At 42.4% G+C, this 25,495-nt stretch overlaps 1 protein-coding gene across 2 annotated transcripts in view; it reads right to left on the bottom strand.

Annotated features, from left to right (window-relative positions):
* Positions 1-13,395: 13,395 nt before the first annotated feature.
* cadm2a (cell adhesion molecule 2a) overlaps positions 13,396-25,495 on the bottom strand; it is a 202,813-nt gene continuing 190,713 nt past the window's right edge. For both annotated transcript variants that reach the window (XM_061085272.1, XM_061085273.1), the window contains 2 exons: positions 15,085-15,207; positions 13,396-13,990 (listed from right to left, as the gene is read on the bottom strand). In XM_061085272.1, coding sequence (XP_060941255.1) covers positions 13,872-13,990; positions 15,085-15,207 — 242 coding nt within the window. In that variant the 3' untranslated portion in view covers positions 13,396-13,871. The remainder of the gene's footprint in view (positions 13,991-15,084; positions 15,208-25,495) is intronic.

The raw sequence follows: 25,495 nt of genomic DNA, 5'->3' as shown, positions 1-25,495 counted from the left end.
GCAATATTGCTTTTGTTCTCTTGTGGAATACTTACTTTTCACCAGTCATTTCCACTACAACATTTATTATTACTAATTTAGTCTATTTTTATGTAAAAAAAAATATATTCTGAACTTTGAGGAACAATCTGGCACAAGAATGTCCTTAAACATTAATAATGTTCAACTTTATCTTATCTTGACTTACATTAGTGTATCTTCCATCTGTACTTTGACCAACTTTGGACCACCTTAAAAAAAAGTCTTTAACATAGTAGCACACAAATTAAGTTTGCTCAACTTGCGGGTTACAATTTATATCAAAACAATCGCTACAACAATTCCATTGTGTGTTTTTGCAATGTTTTAGTTTGAAAAACAATTTTCTTTTTTCAGTGCACTTGATTAACAACAGACAGGCTGACAGTGGCTGAACGACATGACAGCAGCGAGTCAGGAGATTTATTTAAGGTTTCATGGTGCCACATTAGCGATGATTTCTTAGCTTCACCCCGGCGGCCGCAATAAAGCCGCACTCCTGCCGTCTCACATGCCAGTAGGGGGTCTCCTGACAGCGACAGCAGCATTTAGTCAGCTCAAAGAGGATGTGACATGCAAATCCCTCCCGGTCTGCAACATCTGCTTAATACTGACCCATGTCCCGACGCCCCGGCAGCAGCCTCTGCCATAACATCTGTTGAAAGGTGACCCTGACCCCTGTGTGGTACCTTGGTGTATACTCGTACTTTTCTCTCGACATAGATCATTACCTGAGGCGAAACCTGAGGGTTTGCGTGTGTGTGTTGAGATGCATGTGGAGTCAGAGCTCGGTGAGAAACATCTGGTTCATTGTGACCCTTTTGCCACAAACCTGTGAGAGAGATTGCAACTCTTTCAACCTCTCTTTCAGTCTTGCAGCTGGGTGGCGTCTGCTCGCTGGGTCTCCATATGCAAGGTGACATGATTGTTTTATTGTAATGAGTTTTGGGAGTTGTATACTCACTAAAAAAAGATATGCGACGGTCACAACGTCTTCATATTTTTGAGAAGTTTTTAAAGTAGAGCAGACCTAAGAAGTAATATTAAATGAGGTCTTGGATCTGTATTCCCATGGTTCTTAAGGTTGTATATAGAGAGTATATAGGTTGAATCTGTGCACAACATTATCTTTTCTCCTATTTCATCTAAAAACAGTCCGTGTCCAGACTCTGAAGAAAAATCTGATTACAGTGTGAAGTGATATACAAATGATTTAACAACAACGCAAATAATCACACAACTTGACAAAGTCATAAATTAAGGTTATTCACTGTAACTACTTAACACACAATAAAACTAAATGTGTGGGAGGATGTATTAAATTAAATCTATAAAACCAAACTAGGCCTCAAACTAACTGAGTCTATCACATACCTCTGCCAAGGCCTAAAAGTCCCATTAAATTCAAAATTGAAAGGATTCTCCCCCTAACCACACATCCTTCTAACAAGTTGTGTGGTGATGCTGCTCATAAACTAAACTAAACAACAAACAAATGGACAGGGTGAAAACAGACCCTCCTTAGTGGATATAATGATGGAAATAAAAGCAGTTATCATAGACTTTGAACTGATAAAAGCAATAAAGTTAATTTTAAACTTTTAAACTCTTTGCACAATGGAGCTTCGAGATGTGAACGCAGGCATCGCTAAGAAATACGTGATGTGACCTTGCCTCTAATAGATATGACAGCAGCATTTCTTCTAAAATGTTCAGAGAGAATGTCTTATGTTTGTCCATCTCAAGCAGAGGCGAGGAAAACACTGTGAAACAGAATCATTGCTGCTGCCAGTGGAAGAGACACAATGCTTTTTGGCTCAGACTTGCAGCAATAACATAACACAAGCTGTCAGATCTGATAGTGAGTAGTGTGTGTGTGTTTGTCTGCACAGTGTATGTGTGCATGAAATGGAGACACAGAATGCACAGAGAATGTAATCTGTTCTAATTACTATGATAACTCTGCAGCTCTTTAACGAGGCACCGCCACGCAGACCGCAGAGCACCCCCACACTCTAACTGCCACAAAACTCTCGTTTAACACAGTGCTTTCTCATCATTTGGAGCTGTGCCCTAAAACACAAAGTCTGAAATGGACAGAGCTGAAGCCTTTTATATCCTCCATTAGTTGTGCAGCAGATATAAATTAGCAACATCACTGCAGCATCCAGCCAAAGGCCGACTAATGCCTTGCAATCCTCCATAAAGCTCACATTCTGCCATGATATACTCCTGCTACACGGGTGTAACATAAAGTGAGCTTCATGGGCGTTTGGACAGACACACTGTGATGTTTTGGCTCTGTGCTGTTATTACTTTCGATGTGAAACAGCACAGCTGTTATTAGTTTCATGTCCAGACTGTCAGCTCTAATGGATATGTTGTCCCACATGAAATGAGCAGTTGGATAACTTCTGCCACATTTTGTCACTTTAACACGGTGGGAGTGCACCAAAAGTTCTGCAGATCATCATTACAGACATGATCAGATGATACAGTGGAGAAAAGTTAAATAATGACGATGGTTTTAGGTTTTAGTTGCAGAATTTAATTCAAATATTCTTTATTAAAAGACCATAGGTGGGTATGATGGCATTAAAAGTGCCTTTCGAAGAAAAGCATGGGCGCATGGTTGATTAAAATGAAATGATTAAACTAAACTAAATTGACCAATATGCATGTACACTGTAGTTCAAACATATATTCACCCAATGATAGGTTCACAATAAACACAAATGCTTCCCACTCACTAAGTCACACAGAGAACGAGTGGCTCATTAGTCTCTTATCTCCACTGAGGAGTCTGGAATGAGGCAGGTGAGATCTGCTCAAAGGGCATCAGAGTGCTCACTACTGAAGGAATCTACTCATCCACTGACATTAACGGCTTATGTCACAAACTCAAAGTCCTTCTTATATTCGGATGGCCATGGGGTCGCACCCTAAAACTCAAGTGGACTCCCAAATATTGTTGAATGTGCAGATTACAGTCATTACAAATTATTAAGATGGACGACATTTCGCCATTGTCCAAGAACTACACTTAAAGGTCCCGGTTGTGTGTTGCCCTCTTGACCCTTTTGCAGAAGTGATCCCGCTGATGCACACACTCGACCAATGGTGAGTCGGTCTCAGCTGTCAATCATAACGGTTCGTCCCAAATTTACAGCATTAAATAACGAATTAGAACCAAACTCAACAGAAACATGAGCACTTGAACAATCATCAGTGTGATCAGGACCATCTAAAATGACAGAAACCATCCTTGCAAGCACCTAACATATATACTTTGATTTTTTTTATTTGGTCCATGTTCCATTCAGTAACATGGAGGAGGCCGTTCATGATCAATACTGTAGCTAGCCACAAGGGGGTGATACCATCCTCATTATTATTGAATGAGTTGATGTGAACTTGCCCCTCCAGTTATTTCATTGGTTTCTTTTGAGGATGTAGCTCTGACTTCTTCTGAATGTTGTGTTCAGGCTTCATGTTGTTGTGTTGTCAGATCTGGCTCAATGTCTTATTGTGTTCGGACTCTGTTTCATAAATGTACCAAAACTCAACAATTGAGCCACAATCAGTGTTGGGGAGTAACGGAATACATGTAACGGCGTTACGTATTTAGAATACAAATTATGAGTAACTGTATTCCGTTACAGTTACAAAATAAATAGATGGTATTCAGAATACAGTTACATTGTTGAAATCAGTGGATTACATGACGGTACTTCTCGAGTTTATTCACTCTCTCGTAAATCAACCGGCGGCAAAGCCCCCAGGAAGCAGCTGGAGAGCAGGGCTGCCGTAAGAGAGCCCGGACCCCGGCGGCGTGAAGAAGCCTCACCGCTACAGGCCCGGGACCGAGGCTCTGAGAGAGTTCCGTCGCTACCAGAAATCTACGGAGCTGCTGATCCGCAAGCTGCCCTTCCAGCGCCTGGTGACAGAAGACCGACCTGCGCTTCCAGAGCTCCGCTGTCATGGCTCTGCAGGAGACCAGCGAGGCACGCCGGGTTCACACCGGACGCTGAAGCGCCGGGCAGCGCTGATAATATCACCCGTTGACCCAGTAGTATAAAAGCATAAAGTCACTTGTTGCTCCAACATTAACTGCAACAGCGTCCCAATTTAATGTCATCTATCTTCAAGAACTTCTCCGCTGTTTGTTCCGTTCAATGTCGGGTGTCGAGGGTAAATTACGTATTCTCCGCCCCCCCCCCCCCCCCCCCCCTCTCTTTTTATCTTTATGACTGCTTGTGTGTCTGTAGTGGATGGGCAGAAGGGGGCATTTAATAATGTGATCGGTCAAATTGGTAAAATTAAAACTCCAGGACAACAGAAGGTGAATACAAACTATTGGATGCATGCTTTTTCATTCATTTATATCATATAAAATGTCATCAATATCGTTTAAAATAATTTTTCAGTGTGTTTCCTGGAGCGATACGCTCGCGTCAAGCGCAAAAAAAATAGACTCGACGCCGAAACGATCGCTGCACTGCAAGGCAGCCTTGGCTCAGGGGGGGGGGGGGGGGTCCTTCAGCGTCCGGTGGGGCCGGCACAGAGGTGGGAGTGGATGGGAGCCGGACATCCAGCTGCCCCGCCGCATCGGCGGAGAGAGAGTTTAAACTGCTGCTGCTCCACTGACTATAACAACGCCGCAATCATGCACTTAAAAAATGCAATACAAACCGGAAGTATTCCAAGTATTCAGAATACGTTACTCAGATTAGTTAATGTAATGGAATACGTTACAGATTACATTTTTGGGCATGTATTCTGTATTCTGTAACGGAATACGTTTTGAAAGTATCCTTCCCAACACTGGCCACAATGAAGCGTGACACAGATGAGACACTCTTAACTTTAAACTACGGTTGCTCTACTTTGTTTTCTCCACAGATGAAATGTGGCAGCATGTCGTCCTGACATTTGGCGACTGTGACTGTAGAAGATCTTAACCGGGGCTCACCCGCCTGATCACCTTTGGCCTGAACTTTGGAAAAGTCAAAGACGTGCTGCTTGATGAACTCAGCGTCTTCATGGGCTCACGAGGGGAACATTCCCTCAAAGTAAAGCTTGTAGACATCAAAGCCTTTCTCTGCACAAATTCTCTCTGATGGCATCTTGAAGCACAGGAAACAGGTGTGTGCGTGTGTGTGTGTGTGTGTGTGTGTGTGTGTGTGTGTGTGTGTGTGTATGTGTGGTTGTTGGCTACACATGGTCAGCACAATTACAGGACATCAAAGGCTACTAACACCTCTGCTGTCGTCTTCGGTCGATTCCTCCAAAGTGAATCACCCTGCAAGGTAAATGGAGACCTGGCCACACAGCACACTGCAGAGGAGGAGGAGGAAGAGAGGGGAGGATGAAGAGGAAAATCAGGATGAGTTGAGGAGCTGCCGTGTACAAAGGAGAAAAGTGGCTGAGGGAAAGATTAGGATTGATGGCGAGATGGAGAGGAGTGGCTCCGACTGGAGAAGTGAAAGGAGGCGACCGGAGATATGGGCAAGTGAATCCGCATCATAAAGGAGAGGAATGGATTTGCATATGGAGCGACCGATACCTTGGAGACAGCCCCGGCTCTCACAGCTGGCAGACTGACAGCACCGGGCAGGTGTGAGGCTCGGCACCGTGGCACATTCAGAAAGTGACACTTAGCGAGAGGTGTGTGTGTGTGTGTGTGTGTGTGTGTGTGCACGAGAGTGTGTGTTAGTCTGCAGGTGGAAGGTCACCATTCATCTCAAACAGACCTTTGTGCACGTGCCTTCAAAAATAAAGAGATGCACCGTATCACTTCTCTCTCTTTTCACAGCACATTCATCTGTATCCTTCATTCTAAATCCCAAACTGTTCTCTTCTTTCTTTCTAAAAGTGACTTTTCCGACTGAACAGTGAACATTTGTGCAATTAGATTATACAAAAACCAGAAGATTATGTCCTGCAGACTGATTTCAGATCTATGGTGTGTTCAGACCAAATAAGAAACCCATTTTTGTGTTGTGCCACTTGTTGGAGTTTGACTGCATTTGTGTTCACTTGCACAAGTCACTCACACTTGAATCCAGGTGAATATCGCAGGTCAAACTTCACCATGGTTGAATTCCATGTGAATCCAGGTTTTTTTGCTTTGCCACAGTAAGATAATATTTCGTTCACCACCTCGCTCACACAAATCGGACGTGAATGGGAGGTGAAGGTTCATTGCAGCTCATTTTAAACAGGCAGCACAAAACCAGACAGTACAAGCCAAGATATTTTATTCTCTCTGAGCCTTTTCTGGTCTGGGGCTTAACGCAAATCATTTCGTACAAAGTTCAATTCAGGGTTACTCAATGTTGAGCCGAAACCACCATTTGTTTTCAGGGACGCCTCCTCGTCCTCTTTTGTGTGAGAAACCTACTGAATCAAATATTTATGACAGAAAGTAAAATAACTGAGAGCAAGAGAAAGATGAAAAAAGCTTCGAAAGCATGAATCTGGAGAAAGTCTCAACTGTGGCTGCGAGGCTTTTGGTATTTTTCTCAGTAATGGGTTTGAAGTTTTTCATTGTTGCTTTTCTATAGACATGAATGTGTTTTATATTTGGAACGTATGTAGCCCTGTAACTGTGAAGATATGGACTAGGTGAGTGTAAACCTACAGAAACACAGTGGTGGGTTTGTGTGGCAGCTCATTGGACTATATGCTGTTTAATCTTTGCATAGCTTCATATCCACCACTGCCTGTCATCGCACCGTCTCTTCCCTCTGTCCTGTGACTCTTCTTCAACATCTAACGAAACAATACAGACGGAAAAACTTTCCGTGAATTCGTGAAAGTTTTCCCCCTTCGAGGGAAAACAAACACTTTAGGGACTGATGTCTGCAACGTGTGCTTGACAGTATAAGGAAGCAATGAAAAAAGAAATGGCATTATTAACAGTTTCTGTGTGATCTTCCTTGACCCACCCCCCCCCCCCCCCCCGTCCCAGTTCACACGACGGCTCTGATTGATGCGGTGGTAATTGAGTTTTTTCCCTGACCCCTCACTTTTCATCAGAAGAATCACGCCCCAGCTGCAGGAACTCCAGCGTCTCCAGGCTGTGTTTAGTCCTGACAGGCGGGCTGATTGCAGCTGCTTTCTTCCGTCGAACATGACGTCTTATTGCCATTACCTAATTCCCCCCTCAGTCATCATCTTCTGACTCACTGAAAAGGGTGAATACCTCTCTCTCCTGTCGATCAGGCTCAGCCGCATCCACACCTCCTCTCAGTCTCTCCCTTTTCACATTCTCATAGCCCTCTTCATGTGCTCCATCTTTATTTATTTTTTTACATTCATGCATCATTCTGATGCGGGTTGAGCAGAAATGATGGAAGTGGCACAGTCGAGATTTAAAGGATTTTCACTTCAGCACTACCGGCATGGTCACATCCAGAGTCGATACCTTAAATCTGACCAGAAGAGCTATCAGCTTGTGAATAGTGAACACAAACCGTAGATGCTATTACTCTGTAATAACACATGCATGCTTGAGTCTCTCTGTTTTGGGCATTTCAGAATTATAGAGCTATCGCATCGTATTACTTTACTATATCTAGAGCCACTAAATCTGACCACAAGGACGCATTTTACAGATGAATACAAATACAGTTGATATTAGTATTGTACTGTGTTGCAATGCATTCTCAAGTCTCTCAGTTTTTGGGATTTCAAAGTCTTAAACTGTGAAAAAGTCAAGCTCGATCTCAAATACTAAGTGAGGGTTCATTCATGACGTGACCTTGGACACAAACTTCCAAAAATCATCTCCTCCAAGTTTAGTGTTGAGTAAAGTGTTTTTCAAGCTCCGCCGTCTGCAGGTGCCCGCGGCAACATCCACTTTACTGCGTTTTCCCTCGTTACGCTTTTTCTCTTGTCACTCAATCTTGATTGACTGAGACTTTTAACCTCTTATATTGTGTATCACAGGTAGAGCTGCTGTGTCAGCCTTGCGTGAACCACCAACTAATACAGAAAAAACAGAGGCTGAAAGACTGGACAAATTGGATGGCATCCTTACAGCACCACCACCACGGACTGCAGAGTTAATACACAACATGAATTATTATTGTTAGTTAAAATTCACGAACATGTCTCTGTTCGCCTCTGTTTTTATCAGTGTGTTCTCCGTGTGTGTGCGTGGATCTTTGTGAATTCAGACAAAAGCTGAAGTGCTTATGGTGCATCGGCTCAGAAACACTGAGGTAGAACAAGAAACAGAGTGATTTAGAAAAAAATAGAAGCAGGCTTGCAGAGATGTTTTGGCAACTATTTATTCAACAAGTTTCATTTTATACATGAGAACGAACCTCTAAATTAACCATAATAAATCCCACAGATAATGGGAGAAAAAACACCTCCGTCACGGTGCTATATATCGAGTCAAGCCCTCTTAGTGCAGCTTGATATGAAAACCCTCTTATTTCACCAAAGGTACATCAGAAGCTGAACTAACGTGTCTATAGCTCTAATCCTGAACTTTTACTGTGGATATTTTATATTCAGTGAGTGATAGTGCATTACAACTCCTTCCATCTAAAAACCCATGTACATAAAGATGTGTGTGGCTACAAGAAAAAAAAGAAACAAGAGGACAACAGCATTGAACTGCTTACAAACCATAAGTTAAAATCAGCTGACATCGTGTCCAAACACATCTCCGATCGTTATCGAAACTCGTGATCAGTTGCAGCATATTTCTAAATCGCAGTATTTCAAGTCGGTGGTCATATAAAAAAAAAATACAGCTTCTTGAGTCTTAAATATCACAATGACAGAGTTACTGAAGAATCACTGAATCAACTTTATTAACATCGTGATGATCTCAAACTCAACAGATACGCGGTGGTGTCGGCATCACAGGGACGAGCAGAGGGACAACTGCCCACAGGCCCCTGCAACTCAAATAATCAAAATCTCTGAATGAAAAATATTCCTGAGATGCAAAAAAAGGGGAAAAAAACCCAAACAGATAATCATGTCATCACCGTGACAATATGGAGATCGGGGCTGATTGATTCTAGTGTCAATATTGCAGTGTGCTAAAGCCAAACTGTACAGGAGAGACATACGACAGGTCAGAGACAGGACAGGAATGAGCCATGTCATGATATCAGCACTGAACACAACCATTAACAGCATGAGTTACAATAAAATGTAAAATGAATACAGTTAAATTGAAACAATGGTCCACATGCATCCCTCTTCACTCTGGGTTCTGAGTGGACTTGATGTGAGCCTCTAATTTCCTTAAAGTGGGAACAAGAGCAAACTCGGGGGCCGATCGCACGAATGTGTGTCCCTGACTGACTCTGATATTCTGGGAGCAGATGTGCTCCTGCAGGATGAATACACATCGCCGCATCAGCAGAGTGGATTTGGACAACGCTCAATTATCACACCAGCTCATCCAGTGTCTCTAAAAACGGCCGACAGGCGGGAGGAGAAGAACGGAGCAAACCGGAGGAGCAGTCGCAAGGCACAAATAAACAGGGCTGCACATTCCCATCTCAGTGTTCTGGAGATAAAAGTAAATCAAGGTGAGGATATCAGTGCACTTAGTCAATATTGACAGCAGCTTGAACTATAATAAAATGCATTTTCATTATTGTTGTCTGTTGCCTGGAGCATGCACATGGCTCCTGCTGCTGTAAGGTGATATCTATTAATACAGCACATCCTATGAATCAAGCCCATAACAAACAAGATGTGTTATGTGTGTTAAAGTCTGTGTAGAGGAATGTGAGCATTGAAAGAAGAACAACTCAGCAGACATTTGGTCTTTGATCAGGTCCGTTTGTGCCTTCAACATAAAAATAATTCACAAAATAGTTTCCAATTTCATGCACAAATTACTGCCAGTGTGCACGACTCAATCTGCAGAAACCTCAGCTGTGTCACTCCCACATCCAGCCCCAGCAAGTGGCTTCATTTGGAAGCAGGAAATTAACCGGAGACGAGTCTAAAGAGCGAACTTGTGCCCAATAAAAATGCCAGCGTGAGTGCGGCCACTGTCTCGCCGCCTGGAAGGAATTAGAGGCCCGCGATGTCCGAGCGGATGCACACAGGAAATCAATGAGGCGACATGTTTAATGCTTAGTTTGAACACACGACAGTGAAGAAACATGAATAACTGACCCCAAGATGTGACAGAACTACAGGAGGTTCTATCAAAGTTAAATTTACTGCAGGTTGGTGTGTGCCAGGCAGGTGAAAATAAAAACATTCAGGTTTGGTCTCATCACTGTCACGTGAAAACACATATTTACAAAGGGATTTCAGAAAGAAACATAAAAAACAAACACATTTCACGACAAAAAAATGAGTCTGAGTGCATAATGTCAGTGAATGGCACCAGTTTCATTTCATCACTGCAGACCTGATCATTTGTGAGTGTTCATTCAATATAAAACTTCCTGTTCCTCTGGCGTCACAATCATCAAATTCATTCGGCTGCTCTCCAAACTCCAACGGGGGGAAAAATGTGAATTTAAGACATGAAAGAAAAAGAAGACCTTGCATCCTTGTGATAAATGGATTTATACACACGTGATGAAAAATGTTTCAGACCAGAGCCAGTCTAGAAAACTTTGAGTTTTGTGGCGAGGTGGACGTCATGGCTGTGGATGGTAAATTGACTGAAGTGCACATTTTCATATGCAAGGTAAATCCTGCATCAGTGTCAATAAGCAAAAGCTGAGAAGACGGAAGTGACTCCGGACTCTTGATTTGCTCCGGCGCCACTCGGGTTCAAACACACGGAACAAGACCTTACTCGCTGACCTCATTTGCATAATGTTGTAAATTGGCCACTGAATTGGAGACAGCTGGACCCACTTTTTTTATCGCCCTTGGTAATAATTTGCTCCCTTAAGATTAGCGCCTCGCATTTAAGTCTTTAATTTCAGAGGCCAAAGTGTTTATCACTCGTGGCACGGGAGAGTAAATCTGCCGAGTTCCTGCAAAGTGATGAAAGACCCGGAACTTGGACAAGGCAAAAGAAACGGCTTCCTCGGATACGTCTTGTTAGGTTGTTTATCTTTGTTTGTGCACAACCTCATCCTTATTTTAATATTTAACGGTGTCCAATTTGCATTTTAAGTATTTTTTAAAGACAGATGAACGTTTTCTTCTATTTCTGTGCACAAAAGGCCACTGCACAGGACACCATTTATTTCCACATTTCACAGATTTTCTTTTTGTTGTTGTTGTTGTTAATCATATTTCCTAGACACCATCCTTTGAGATGTACAGCACCTGTGAGAGCCCCCCCGTTCTCCAAAGTTACAAATGCACTCACATTGTTGTTCTCACCTATAGATGACGTCAGCTCCGATAAATGAAGGATGATAAAGAACCAAACAAAAACATGCTAATGTGTATTACGAAACTTTAGTTCTCACACATTATATACATGCCTTGTGCCAAAACAAAAATACATTTCTTTAAAAAGATTTCTAATAAGGATTATGCAATGAAAAATGAACAAAAAATAAAATTAAAGCAAACTGATTAAAGGTGGCTAATATACAAATTTGAAGGAATACGGAAATCCAGAATCCAGAACAGCAATTTTCACAATCAACCACATTTTTAGCAGACACAATATACAGCAGGGAGCTAAAAACCACTTCAACCAAAAATATTAAAAAAAAACATTTTTCTTTCAATAAAAAAAACCAAAACATGAATTAGCTTACACTTAAAAAAAGATGCACCGTATAAACTAAAAAAACTAAATCAAACAGCCTTGTCATCTTTCCACGACCCATCTGATCAGAGGAACCAGCTCAAAGATGATCGAGTAATAGTAACACTGTTACTCTTTCAGACATTTTTGTGCTTCTATGTTTTGTCGTCAGTTTCTAGTTTTGGAAAGGAGGCTCCTGAACATCTATGACCCAGCACTCAGCAACACTACCCTTTCTTTTATTTTTTTTTAACTTTTAGCTTGAAGACCCCATGAAATGGAAATTAGCATCAGACGGGATGACCGGAGTCTTTAGCCTGAGAGACATATGCCACTGAGGCAGAGATGCTAAAAGTTAGCGAGCGATGGAAACATTGGCTTCGAGCGGTTGTCAGGCAGTGCATGTTCATGTATTGGGGGTGTAGCTCTGACACATGGTTTCCCATTAAATATCCAGACTGTGGCAGCCCTATTTGATGCATGCTCACTCGTGCCTCATGCTCGCGCTATGGTCCAGGACATTTCTACCATCCACGCAGACCGCTATGCCATGCAATGTAGGTCTTTCTCTCACACAAGAATCTACCTTCACTCTTTCGTCTGAGTACCTGTCACTTGGAATTGTGAGAATGACCTTCGAGCGTGTGCATGTGTAAACCCGTTAAGTGAGGGCCGATGGGAGGATCAATTGCAGTAGCTTCTCTTGCTAGCTTCTCCAGGATTACCAACCCTAGCTTTAATACAACGCATTCAACCCTCCTGCAAATACTGGGATCGTGTTCTTCAGCCTGTATCATCCGTTGATGGTTCACTTCACATTTCATGGGGTCCGTCGGGCTTGAAAAAAAATGGTCACATTAACGAAAACAAAAGTCTTGAAAAGTGGAAAAGCTAAACTCACTCCGAAACAATTTGTACAGCTTTTAGAGAGGAGACTGAAACACCTGAACCTTTGATGTGAACAACAAACTACTGTTAAGCTGTCAAGAGGACACTGAAGATGTTTTCGCTAAACTGCAGCCTGGGACAGTGCAGGAATATACAGACAAAAGTACATAGCGACAGCAGGTTCAGCAAATGTATATTTTTTTTATATATAGTTGATTGAGTTCATTCGATGGAATGCTTCGTCTAGTATCCTTCATATATTTTTGGTGTGTATTCTCTGCTCTAAACAATACCAACAATACCTTTCTATTAACCCTACCCTAAGAATGAAAATCATATTACACACGCATCTGACAAACCTCACTACAGTGTCACACAAAACCTTCTTCGTATCTTACAAGGGGTCAACTGTTTAATTACAAAGTCTATTTAGAGGGGATGGGGTCGGCGGGGGGGTGGGGGTTGGGGGTGGAGCGTCTAAAAGTACCATATTCAGTGTGATAGACATGTATAAGGCGTAAAAACAGCACAGATCTTCATTCAAATAAAAAGACGCAATGCATAATACAAAGCTGTGAGTTAAGCAATGAAATGATGGTCCGGTGAACCATCGAAGAAGCTTTTACATTGCTACCGACAGACGATACATGAAGGCATTGACAGAAGTTCAATGGCGTCTGTATTTTTAGGCACCGTGTTGATGTGAAACATGATATGTGTGTGTGTGTGTGTGTGTGTGTGTGTGTGTGTGTGTGTGTGTGTGTGTGTGTGTGTGTGTGTGTGTGTGCGTGTGTGTGTGTGCGTGTGAACAAAGAGGATTTTGTGTGTGTGTTCGGATGTCTGCCTGGGAGGGAAGGACGTACGAGGGGACACGCAAGAAGCAGTCATGGCAGATACACAGATTTCCAGGAACTCATGTCAAACGATGAGGAAACATGTGACAAAGGGCAAAACTTCGGCAGCGACGGTGGAGCTGCCTGTGAAAACTGGCTGTCGAAAGAAACGGAATACGAGAGGAAGAAATAAAGGACGAGGTGTAAGTGAAGGAAATGGGCTTAACAAAAAGAGGCAACAACACTCGGGGAACTTCTCTATCCGTGGACTGCCTGCAGGTTCCTGGTGGTCGCGACGGGGCAGTGGTCAGAGGTGGAGAAGAAGAAACGGGGCCGAGACAGAAAGAGAGAAAAAGAGATACAGAGACCGAAAGAGGAGAAGAGGGAGAAGGAGAGAGCTGCATAGCTCCCCCTGCAGTCTAAATGAAGTATTCTTTCTTTTCTTCTGCGTGTGCATGGTTGCCCTCGGCGTTGATGATGGCTGTGTCGGCGTCGGGCGCATCGTCCGCTCCTTTGGCTTCGTTTGTCAAGTATGTTCCTGAGGAAACGGAAAAAAAAACAAATCTTAACAAGGAAAACAAATACCGAGCAGCCCTGCGTGGTGTTTTCTTCCTGAGGCGAAAAACACATCTGAAGACAACATCAGTAATGCTGCATTATTCATATAGGGAATGAGGAGCTCGGATAGTGACGAGTGTGTTAATAAAGCAGAGAGAAGGTGTGTGTGTGTGTGTAACTCAGAGTTTCACCTCTGAGTAAAAAGCACGAGGGCTGAAAACTGACAATTAACTTTGAAGCCAAAGCTTCTCTCTCTTTCACAGAGATGCTAAATGTTCAAGCCAATTAAGTCAGATGTCACAAATTCCATTGTATGGATTTGTATTTATATAGCGCTTTTCTAGTCTGATGAAGACCACTCAAAGCCCTTTACAGTACAGTTTCACCCATTCACACACACATTCATACAGTGCATCTACTTGCAGCACTTTGTTATTCTATGGGGGGCTATTGAGGGTTCAGCATCTTGCCCAAGGACACTTCGGCATGCAGATGGTTCGAACCGCCGACCTTCAGGTTGGAGGACGACCACTCTACCCCTCAGCCACAGCCGCCCCCAATCTTTCATTGATAACAATGATTTTTATTTAGTTTGAGTTACTAAAAGCTGTCATATTTGCATTTTTTTTTGTCATTGTCATTGTATCACTGTGCATGTGCGTTAAGAACATGATACAGGGACTTTGTGACCTTATAAATCACCTTTTAATATCACAGTTAATCCATAGTATGAAGACTGCAACTAAGAATTCATAAACTCATATATTAATTCATCACATTTTTCATTGAATTATTTCCATTCCACATATTTCCAGATTTCTGCATTGTCTTAAAATATGAAAACCGAAAAAACAATGTCCTATATAACGACGTGTCCTGAACATGAATGTCTCCTGTCCATCGGTGCTTCTTATATGTGCATGACTCAAGCCTTCTTCTCCACTGGGTGTATATGTCGGACATTTGTGCATTGGGAATGGTGAGGGTCTCTGGTGTCTAATGGGACAAGTAGGATGTGCTCCGCTGGTTTCTTTGAGCCTCAAGAGACTCCGGCCTGCTCCACCGAGGATTTACCTTTATGCCTGGCCAGGTATCTTCCCAGAACAATGATTAAACACAAGGTGACGAAGACCACGACGGCCACCACTCCTCCGATCAATGCATGGTCCGTGCCGTGCTGCCCCAGAGCGTTGGGATCTGAGGAGAGACACACAGAGAGAAACAAAGAGAGAGGATGACGGCATCGGCTGGCGAGGTGAGGGAGGGAGGGCAGAGGAGCGGCGAGAGGCAGGTAATACAAAACAGAGCGAGGAGGAAGCAGAAGATTATTCCCAGCTTGTTCCTGATCTAATGATTGTTTTGAGCTGCTGTCATTCCCCTCTCGCCATTCACATCATGCCGCCGGAGCTGAACTGCCTCGCACTCTGAGAATAATAATGGAGAGAGAGAGAGAGAGACAGAGAGTGAGGCAGAGAGACGGACAACACGTCGACAGAGAGCGCGGCTACGGGCAGGCGTGCATTGGCCCTGCCGAATGAAAGGAAGAGAGAATAAAAGACAGGAGTTGGAATAAAGAGGTGAATAATTCAGGACCACCCGCGCGGAGTCCCCAACATGCAAACGAGGGCAGCGGCGGAGGAGTAGTACACAGTAAATAAATCATCAAACGGAAAAATAAAAACGGAAAGATCAATCATCTTCTGTTTTCCTGGCGAGAGGGATTGTTGTTGGGGAAATGAATTAGGTGTTAGAGAGTTGGAACCGGTCCCTCGCCGTCGGAACAGCGGCAGAAATGATTGTAATAGACGTGAGAGAGCGGAGACAGCGTTATTAGCTCGTTCACGCCTCATGGAAATAAAAACTCATCAAAGGTTTCCCCTTTACTTCAGCAAAAGCTTATTAAATTGTATTATTCACTTCCATTATTTCACCCAAGTCTGACTTTCAGGCTATTCCAGGTAAGAGTGAGGGTGTGACACTGACAGTGCACTGTGGAGGGATCTAAAAAAAAAGTTGACAGTGGCAGCAGTGGGGGAGATGGGTGACGGGATAACGTGTATTATTCATATCAGTCCGTGACACCTGAGGAATTAGCACTCGTCTCATTATCCTCCTCTGAGCACCGGAGTCACTATGGTGTTTTTGTGTGTGTGTGTGTGTGTGTGTGTGTGTGGCTCGTGGTGGTTAACATGTCAGAGAGAAGTCTGGTTTAGACCCAGCCCACGTCGTCCATCGCCTCTTCTCCTCTTCAGTATTCTCCTTTTCATTTCCAAGTCCGCCCATGAGGCCGAATTGAGCAGCTGGCTCGCACTCGCCCCATAACTCCCGGGGTCCGAGCGACCAGGCCGCCACGCTTCGCCGACCTCCGTGCGGACAAACACACACTCATGCTCTCGCCCTCCTACGTGCAGACGTGCGTGGCCGTGGGTTCACTGTGCTGCGGTGCTGCTTGGTCGGTGGAGCGGAGAGTCGAGGACCGTTCCCCCGGCGAGGACTCGGGCGTTTAGATTCACACATGGCTGTGTCTCTTCACCTCTACCTGTCGGGATGTCAACACACACACCCACTGTCTGTCTGTGCTTCAGTTTAGTTGTTACAACCCAGTGCTGGCACAAACAGCTGCTCCCCACACACACTTCTACAGGATGCTACACATCGCACATGCTATATGCTGGTGTCGGGGTCAGCCCTATGTTCCCACATTTCTAAGGATTTTTTTTTCACTGACAATTTTGAAAAATTTGTCCCGATGTTCCCACAGACCTATTTTCCCACATTTCTAGATTTTTCTGAAAGGGTTAGGGTCAGGGTTAGGGCCAGGTGAACCCTTAACTACCAGGCAGGGGTAGAAATGTGGGAACTGTAGGAACATAGGGCCTAATTTTGTAATGAATATTAGAAATGTGGGAACATAGGGCTGTGGGAACATAGGGCTGTGGGAACATTGGGCTGTGGGAACATAAACACGCTCCCCTGGTGTCATGTCCAAGTGGCTGGGATGTACGCCAACCCCCTGGACACCTCCAGGACATGTTCGATTCAACGCTGCCGCATCACTTTTGACCTTGAAGCAAAACGACACCAGTCCTCTGAGTAGAATAGAAAGCTCGCTCCGAAGGGATTGCAGCTTGTCCCTTCATGGAAGAGAGCCGCTCAGTAAGTATGAATCAGGACAGAGACCTTAAAGCTAGGGTTGGTAATCCTGGAGAAGCGAGAACAGGCTACAATTTGAAATCTTGTAACCAGTAGATCCCAGCCCCCCCCCCTCCCATCGGCCCTCCCCTCAAAGCCACGTTCCCTAACTCATGAACGCTCACTGCAAGATTCAAGATTCAAGATTTTTTATTGTCAAATGAAAAGAGATAACATGAAGTAGTCACTGTCAATGAAATGCTTGGGTCACACACTCTCTTTAAGCAATGCTCAGTAATTTCAACCCAAAAAAATAAAATAAAAATAGAAATAGTATAAAATAGAATAAAATAGATAGAATATCAAAAATTTAAAATAGAAAATAAAATATATACATCTAAATATATATCTTTACAGATGAATGTTCAATTTGTGCAGTAGTGCAAATATTCAAATATGCTTATTATGGTGCTGGTGCAAATATGCAAATATTCCGGGGTGCTGGTTTGGTGGAGTTATTGCAGTTCAGAGGCGTTTAAAAGTCTTATGGCCTGCATGACAACAGCTGGAAGCCGGCTTTGTTGTGACTCGCTCACTGACTTCTGACCATCGTCTCTGCTTCAGCAGCATCTTTCTGCCAAATTCTTCTTGTTTTTTCCAGATGACTTTACGTATTGACGGCTATCGCGACCTGAAGAGGATTTAATGTTGTTAAAATAACATCTTACGATATATGCTGCTGCTTCGTAATATCCACGCAGCTCCAGCAAAAGTAGAATATATATATGATTCACTTTCAAAGTGGAAATTGTTAACCACACACTGAGCATGAAGATCAATGGCAGGGAAGCTGATAATGCCGCAGTGGTGGTTTGAAAAACTTACTGTGGTGTATTTTAATGATTTATTTCTTTTTCTCTCACCATGACTCTGCATTGCCAATTTATCGCCACTGTGACTTATCTGTTAAACCAACGTGTGGTATAAGTAGGAATCATTTGATCCTGATACCATGATATGTTCAACTTCACTAAGACACGCTGGATAAGGAAAATGGATTTGTGTGGCACTTGTGTGATCACTGTAACAAATTTGTTATTAATTAACTCATTTCTGAAAATAGAGTAATTGAAAGCTGAAACCTGGTTAAAAAGCAACAAACCTACTGTTTTAATTAGGACAACCCCTCATTGGTTGAATGGTATAATTGTGGCCTGACTGCTTCTCTATTTGCTGAGGCTCTGAACTGTATAGAAACATTCCTATTGGTTGGTTAGAGATGTGTTTACTGTAATGTTGTCTCTGGTCAGAACCAATTATGACAACATTCTAGTCTTTTAATCTACATGTGGATGACATGGCCGACGCTAAAGCTGGTAAGTTGCTGAGCTTCATTGATTTGATCCAACACGCTAAGAGGCCGCCTCACAACCCGGTGGATATAATTATTACTCATGGTCTAAGGATTGATCCTCTGTAATTAAACTGCTGCATTTTTCCTCTGCATTGTTATCATCATGTAGCTTTGTTACTGAGCCGGTTGTCAGGAAACGTTATCTGAAGTTTGATAAATCGTATTAATAACAGGGCTCCTTCCCCCCTCCTGTGATTATCTAGTTAACAATTTTATTAATAAGATGATGACTTACCATTAGCACTATGGCACAAGCAAAACTAAATGAGATTAAATATGAACGGAAACCACCATGGAGAACAGGGGCTCTCATAAACTTTTAAAGAACACATCACTAACTTTTACAAGGCAATTTGAAATAGAAGACAAGCTCCTTTCTCAAAGCTGATTTCGAAAAATCCCCCAAATCCCAAAACACTTTACTCAACTATTGACCACCTCGTACATCCAGCTTCAACTAGAGAGTCACTCAGTTGAGCACATATCTCCGTCAAAGCCCGACGGTTCTCTTATGAAACCAGATGTAATTTCATTACATCCAAATTGTATTATTTGGAGCTGCACCATATTTCACACACTCATTAATATCAGTTCCCAAAAAATGCAAAACAAATTCGTCAAGATCCAGGAATTATTCTCTAGGAATTTGAAGAAAACATAAACAAAATGCTGAAACTTCCGTCATTGGGTTATGACTCGACTTTTGCATAATCCTGATGATTTACAAACAAATGCAGACAAACCCTCATATCCCTGCTTGCATTGCCTCAGCATCAAAATGTGAAGAGCTTCCTGCATCTTTCCGAAGAAAGTAAACATAAATACTGGTTGGACCTCAACCAGATTGTAATGAAAATAAGTGAAGCATTGTTTTCTGAATCTTCAATTTCAATGCAAAGTTGTATATATTTGTCAAGTGAACACAGGCTGAACGGTACAATGAGAAGTCTTGGAAAAAAAGAGAAGAAAATGTAAGTTATGTTTAAATAAAGCTAAAAGACTCCTGTAGTGCTCTGTGTGAGACAACTGTGATTTTGCTCCTGCTGGTGAAGAAAAGCTCCTTTTTTTAAACTATGTTTAATTATCTAAAGGTTGAAATGCCACTGATGGTAAATCACTCTCTGCCCACTCGGCTTTCCTATGTATGTATGTGTTTATTTATTATAAATATCATATATCTTTCAGGCTAAAATGGGCTGATTATTCAATGGATTTTCATTTAACTTGATGTTTGTGAAGCAACAGAAGCCGATGACCTGTCGTCATTATATAAAGTAAAAAGTGTAGATACACTTAACTCGAGTGCCTTGGCCTTCAAGTGCTAAACATGGCTTATGTATTGTGTTCTTGAGTATTCTCTTCTAATCCACTGCTACACTATATAACGAAAAAAACAAAACAGCAGGGGTTCATAAAGACACACCAAGAAAAGACAAAGAAAAAATAGAGATTGATACGAAGCAAAAGGTTGAAATTTCAGCTCGAGCGAGACAAGCAGGAGAGGAATATATTTTTATGGCTGCAGATCACATTATCTTTTAATAAGGGCACATACATTCTTCTCTGTGTGATTTAATATGTGAGCGTGGCAGAGCAAACTCCTCTTTTAATATTTATAACGCTCTCCTTGTCGTCTGGCCTTGCGAATGGGGCTTGTTTAATAAATTAAAGGGGTTCAGGGCTTCTGTGAGGCACAGCTTGGTCAGACTGAACCAGAGGGTTACTCTTTAACTGCTCAACTATCTCCTCATCAGATCTGTTTCACTGATGCTGGCTCTATATGGGCTAACTGCGAAAGAGGTGTGATGGGGGGGGGGGGGGGGGGGGCGTCTTAATTCAGGGGCCGGTGCTTTCTGGAGCTGCATTAGATGACGGATTGCATCACAGCGGAACAACAACGCTGTCCCATTTTAAAAGACCTTCCAACTGCGGCTGATAGATGAGTCCTCCAACAGGTGGATCCTTCTCCGTCCAACTCATCCCAGGATTCATTGCGCTTTGGTGACAAACTGCTTTTTTAAAGAGATAATGGCGGCGGAAAACGTCTGATGCCGGCACTTTTAAATGTAAGTATCAAGCTTGGAAAGAACGGCAAACATCCTATTGATCAAAGTAAAAGCATGTGGCAAAGCTGCTGAACATTTTCTGCCAAACTTCAAGAAGGACACTGGTAATGACTGCAATGTGACTCACTAAACAATTATGAGTCCTTGATATGACTCATACATGTGGTACAGAGATTTGAAACTTATGTGCAAAGGAATAATTATGAGTTTTAGTGAATGTCATGTATTCAATTCAATCAAGGGCTTAGCTGGAGAGAAATTATGCCCCTACTTTTGTCCCCTGCCTCAATAATGCCACCGCTTCCATGTCACGCTGATCCGACCTTATACATGCAATATCACACACTAGGTGGTGAATCGAGTTTCCTGATCTTTGCATAAAAAGGTAAATGGGAAATCTATAAGAGGGGAAGCTGGGAGTTGAGTGGCTGAGCAGTCAAAGCACTAAAAGGTTTGACTTGACTAACTTCCTCGTTGTCTGTACTGAATATTGAATATGTGCCCTTAGCTCATTCTTCAAACACTGTATTTGCTGCCAATGTCAGAAAAACTTCAGAAGCAACGTCTCCTCCTCTGTAAAATATTGTTACAGCATCTCTCGGGCCTGAGAGGAAACCATCCTCCGCACAAATTTGAACAGATCAGACGCAGTGTTGAACATTTTCAGCAAGCTATAGTCAAATGATATTTATATACTGCTGTTAACATACTGTACTTTTCTGCCTCTCTCACTTTTCCCCTCGGTATTAAATATTTTTTGTATTAAATTCAAGCCCTACAGGCATCTGTTTCTTCTTTAGGATTACACCATTTCCTCACTATGTCTTAGATAAAGCTTTGTGAAGCAATGGCTCCAGTTGCTCAGATCAATAAATCAGCAGCTAGCTTAAGCACAGGCTCACAGAGCTGCAGTGTCCTTGTGTCGGTGGTGTGGGTCAGGGAATCTTTGTGTGTGTGTGTGTGTGTGTGTGAGTGAGAGAGAGAGAGAGAGAGAGAGAGAGAGAGAGAGAAATAGTGCACCGTAACATAATAATTTCTACTTTAACTAGTGAAGTGCCGGTTCCTAACCTGCCTGTTTGTTTGGCTCGTGGTGAGGCAGGTTGTTGCTTTCTAACTGAAACTATGAAAGTGATCTGCAGTAATTGAGCCAAAGAGCAGCACCAGGACTCAGTCCACAGAACCCAGAAGCTGCTCCCCCACTGCTGCACAAAGAACTGTTCACCTGTTTACTGAAAGTGCGGTGAAGCTCCACACAACCTTAACACTTTTTATCCAGTTACTCCGGGTACCCGGCTGATTTTTGAAATAGGTTGATTGGAGACTCTGAATTAAATGAATGGTTGTTTTGTCTCAATGTCAGCCCTCAAAGCATGAGCATTATAGATAATAATGGATAATGGATGATAATTTCCATAATTTCCAGCTGTGCCAAGTTCCAGCTTTTTATTTGAAAATACTTCACATTATCATTGAATGTGGAACATAAATATGACACTGCAGTGACGGTCCGTTTAAGTTCGGGATGCAAAAGGGAGAAGTGGCTGTACACACAGAGGAAGTGAAGGGAGAGAAGGCGCCTGCAGACTTCCCTTGTTCAATGAGTCAATTATTCTCAGCTTTTTGGGCTGAGACTGGAAACTCACCGATCTACATCTAATGCTGGTCTGTACTTCTGAGACAAAAGAATCCCTGGAGGCTGCAGCAGAGGGCCGGGTAAGACACACGTGCATATACTACTGCATCCATAGAAAGACTGGAACATGTGTTTGTCTGCGTCCAAGCTGCTGGGTCATATTGGATTAATTAGATTCAGTGAAACGAATTATTCCTGCTAATCATTCCATAAAGCCCACATGTGGACTTGGACACTATCTTGAATGCCCGACCACTTCCTGTCTCATCCCGGTATGAAAATAAATTGTGGTCAGCAGGGTGACAACATGAAGTTATAAGCAAAGCAATATAATTAATCACATGAATTCATTAAGTCACTCGCAAGAATCAATCTACAAAAGAGGCTCCGTGTTCTGCAAAAGGCATAACCGCTTCCAACCAGGATTAAAACACAACAAAGGACGGAGCAGGGCGATAACTTCATTCGTACGACTGCTTTGGCGGCTTAATCAAGACTGTGCTGCGGCTTTTCTTAAGAAATTCTCTGTCACAACCTGCGTGAGCTCCGGAGAGCTGCATTGTGTGAGTCACAGCGGAACAAGAGCAGCAGGAATAGTAGCCACACAGCGATGAGTGATACTGGAGGAGGCAAGTTGCCACCACAACAAACCCCCGAGGGAGACGAGTGGAGAAAAATGAATAAAGCAGCGAATAAAACCTCATGTCAACAAATGAAAATTAGACCACCTCCTGCGTCTGTGTGTGTTCACGTGCATGCATGTTCTTCTTCAACACTCCTGATAGTTCCCGTTGCCAGTGAGATTTGACGAATAGAATTGCTATTATATGTAATTCATAACACTAGCCTCAGGATCTAATGATTTCTCTTTTTGTTCTCTACACTTTATCCCAAATTGTTGCCATAATTCTTCCCCAAAACGAGGTAATGTGACAGGTCATCAATAAGCTAACCCTGCAATAAGTGGAGAGACCTTTGCATTATGTTTTAATTTCTCCTGTGCTCCTCAGGTTTATGGTGTGAGGAATGAGGAGTGGGAGGGAAAGTAAGGGGAAGATGGTCGGCACTGTTCAATATTTAACCACCGCTCCACCTCCCTCTGGGGATGCTGCAACCCCAACATGGCCTTTCTGGTTTAAACACAGCTACCAAACAGCCGCTCTGGACACTTGCCCTCAAGAAAATATGTCCTTTCACTCGTCACATGGCCTAACCCCTACCCTCCATTTAAAACAAGATCAATAGCAATGGAATAAAGCCGTTACCAATCCCTCCAAGGGATGAAAATTGTCCATTCACTTATTGAGTTTTCACAGAAGGTTCGTCCTCAGCCTAAAGCAGCTTGAATAGGTGAACGTTGGGTTAAAGGCATGAAACATTACCTGGGAAGGGCCCTTTTAATTCCCATGGATCTTGTATTCATATATTTTATACAACTTTTAACAAATATATGGTCTTCTTCTTGTTTTCTCATTTATTGTAGATTTCTTAATTATCTAAACAAGATCGAAACAGTGTGCAATTACATAAAAGAAGATTTCAAGATTAATCGGGTACTGTATATTTTCTATTATGTTCTCAGCTTATCATTATATTCTATACACTTGTATAAATATATTCTACATATATGCTGTAGCTCCTGTTTTTTCCTCAAGGACCTAAATCAGACCTGAAAAACGTTCTGACCTAATGCAGAGTTAAAAAAAAATCATTTTTTGATATGCATGCTAGTCTTATCACAAAGTATTTTTAAAAAGTGATCAAATAGGTTGTATTTTTCCAAAGTTGATACTAAAAAATTTGACGGTTTATTGCAGGAAAATAACAATGACCAATCCCTTGCCTCCGCTCTGGAGGTTTCCTGGAGTGTGCAGTCACTGCTCTAAACTTCAAGAGAAGAGGAAAGAGAACTAACTAGAACACTGGGTTATGGGTTACCATGGTTACCCCTATTCGTCAGCACTGATTAAGCCTAAATCAAACCTCCAGGTAGCAATCAGTCTTCCGGTATCAATTTCAGGTTATTACAATATTTTCCAAGTAATGGTACAGACCGTAAACTGTATTTAAAGATGGGCGACATGACGGCTCCCCAAAAAGAAAGCTAAGGTTTCCTTATCGCTGCTGTATTGGTAATAAATCCATGTTAGGGATTGGACATAGACACAAACAAAATAATCAAAGTACATGCCAAATCTTTACGCAATTTTAGGTAGTTCTTGTCACACTGATGGATGGCCAAGTATCCACTGTTCTAGTATGTTTTGTTTAACCAGTTACTTGATGCTACAAACACTGAGACTAACTGGTCAAGCTCAGGTACTGATACCAATCTTTATATAATGTTCATGGAATAGACTTTGATCAAGAGTCTCAAAGCTGTTGGTGAAGTTATTTACTTTTATCCGTCGTTGGAGAACTAGTAACGGAGTGAACAAAAGAACAAATGTTTCTATGCAAGTGTATAAACGTGTATTATTTTAGTTTTTCTGTCTTCTCCGCAGGCAGAGACACCAGGCATGAATAATTGCTGTCTTCTCGGCAGTGAGCCCTTTTTCCGCGGCTGCAGGGTCTGGGGTTGGCCACACGAATGCTGATTATGAGAAGTGAATTGTAAATATTTTAAACACCAAAGAAACTCTTGTGCATGATTCAACCTTTCAGCTTCACAAGGTCAAAACTAATTTGCAAGCCATGAAAAAGCATTTGGCAAATTTGAAAGAAATCAGAGGTGGTGGGGAAAGAGAGAGAGGAAGGGAGAGAGAAGTTCGCGGAAGGGAGGGAGAAGTCTGATGACATTGCATAGACCTCTGATACTTAGCAAAGGAGTTATTATAGCCATTAAGGCTCGCTGGGCTATTGGAGCAGTGTGTGTGTTGGGCATACCTGCCAGCACTTCATTAATAAAGTGAATCTCAGTGTGTAGTTATGCATCAGTCCTGGCACTTTGGTTGAAAAACAGGAAAATCACACATACCTGCACAGTAGCTAAATTCCAAAGTCACCAACAGTTAGAATTTGAGGCTTATGCAACTGAAAGGAATTTTCTTTTTCCTTTATATTCTTGCAAGTACAAATAAATACTTCCATTTAATGGCACATTATTGTACAATGACCATGTCAGCAAAATCAGACGTAAATATGGATAATTGTGTAAGCAAATTGTGAGAAAACCTCACTCTCCATATCATACAAACTGTTTTCTGTAAATGCAGAATACCTAATCCTAAAACCACTGAG

The sequence above is a fragment of the Limanda limanda genome, chromosome 14, assembly GCF_963576545.1.
Source record: "Limanda limanda chromosome 14, fLimLim1.1, whole genome shotgun sequence".
Classification (NCBI taxonomy): Eukaryota; Metazoa; Chordata; class Actinopteri; order Pleuronectiformes; family Pleuronectidae; genus Limanda; species Limanda limanda.
Note: the sequence above shows the minus strand (reverse complement) of the source record. Positions and strands in the feature narration are given on the sequence as shown.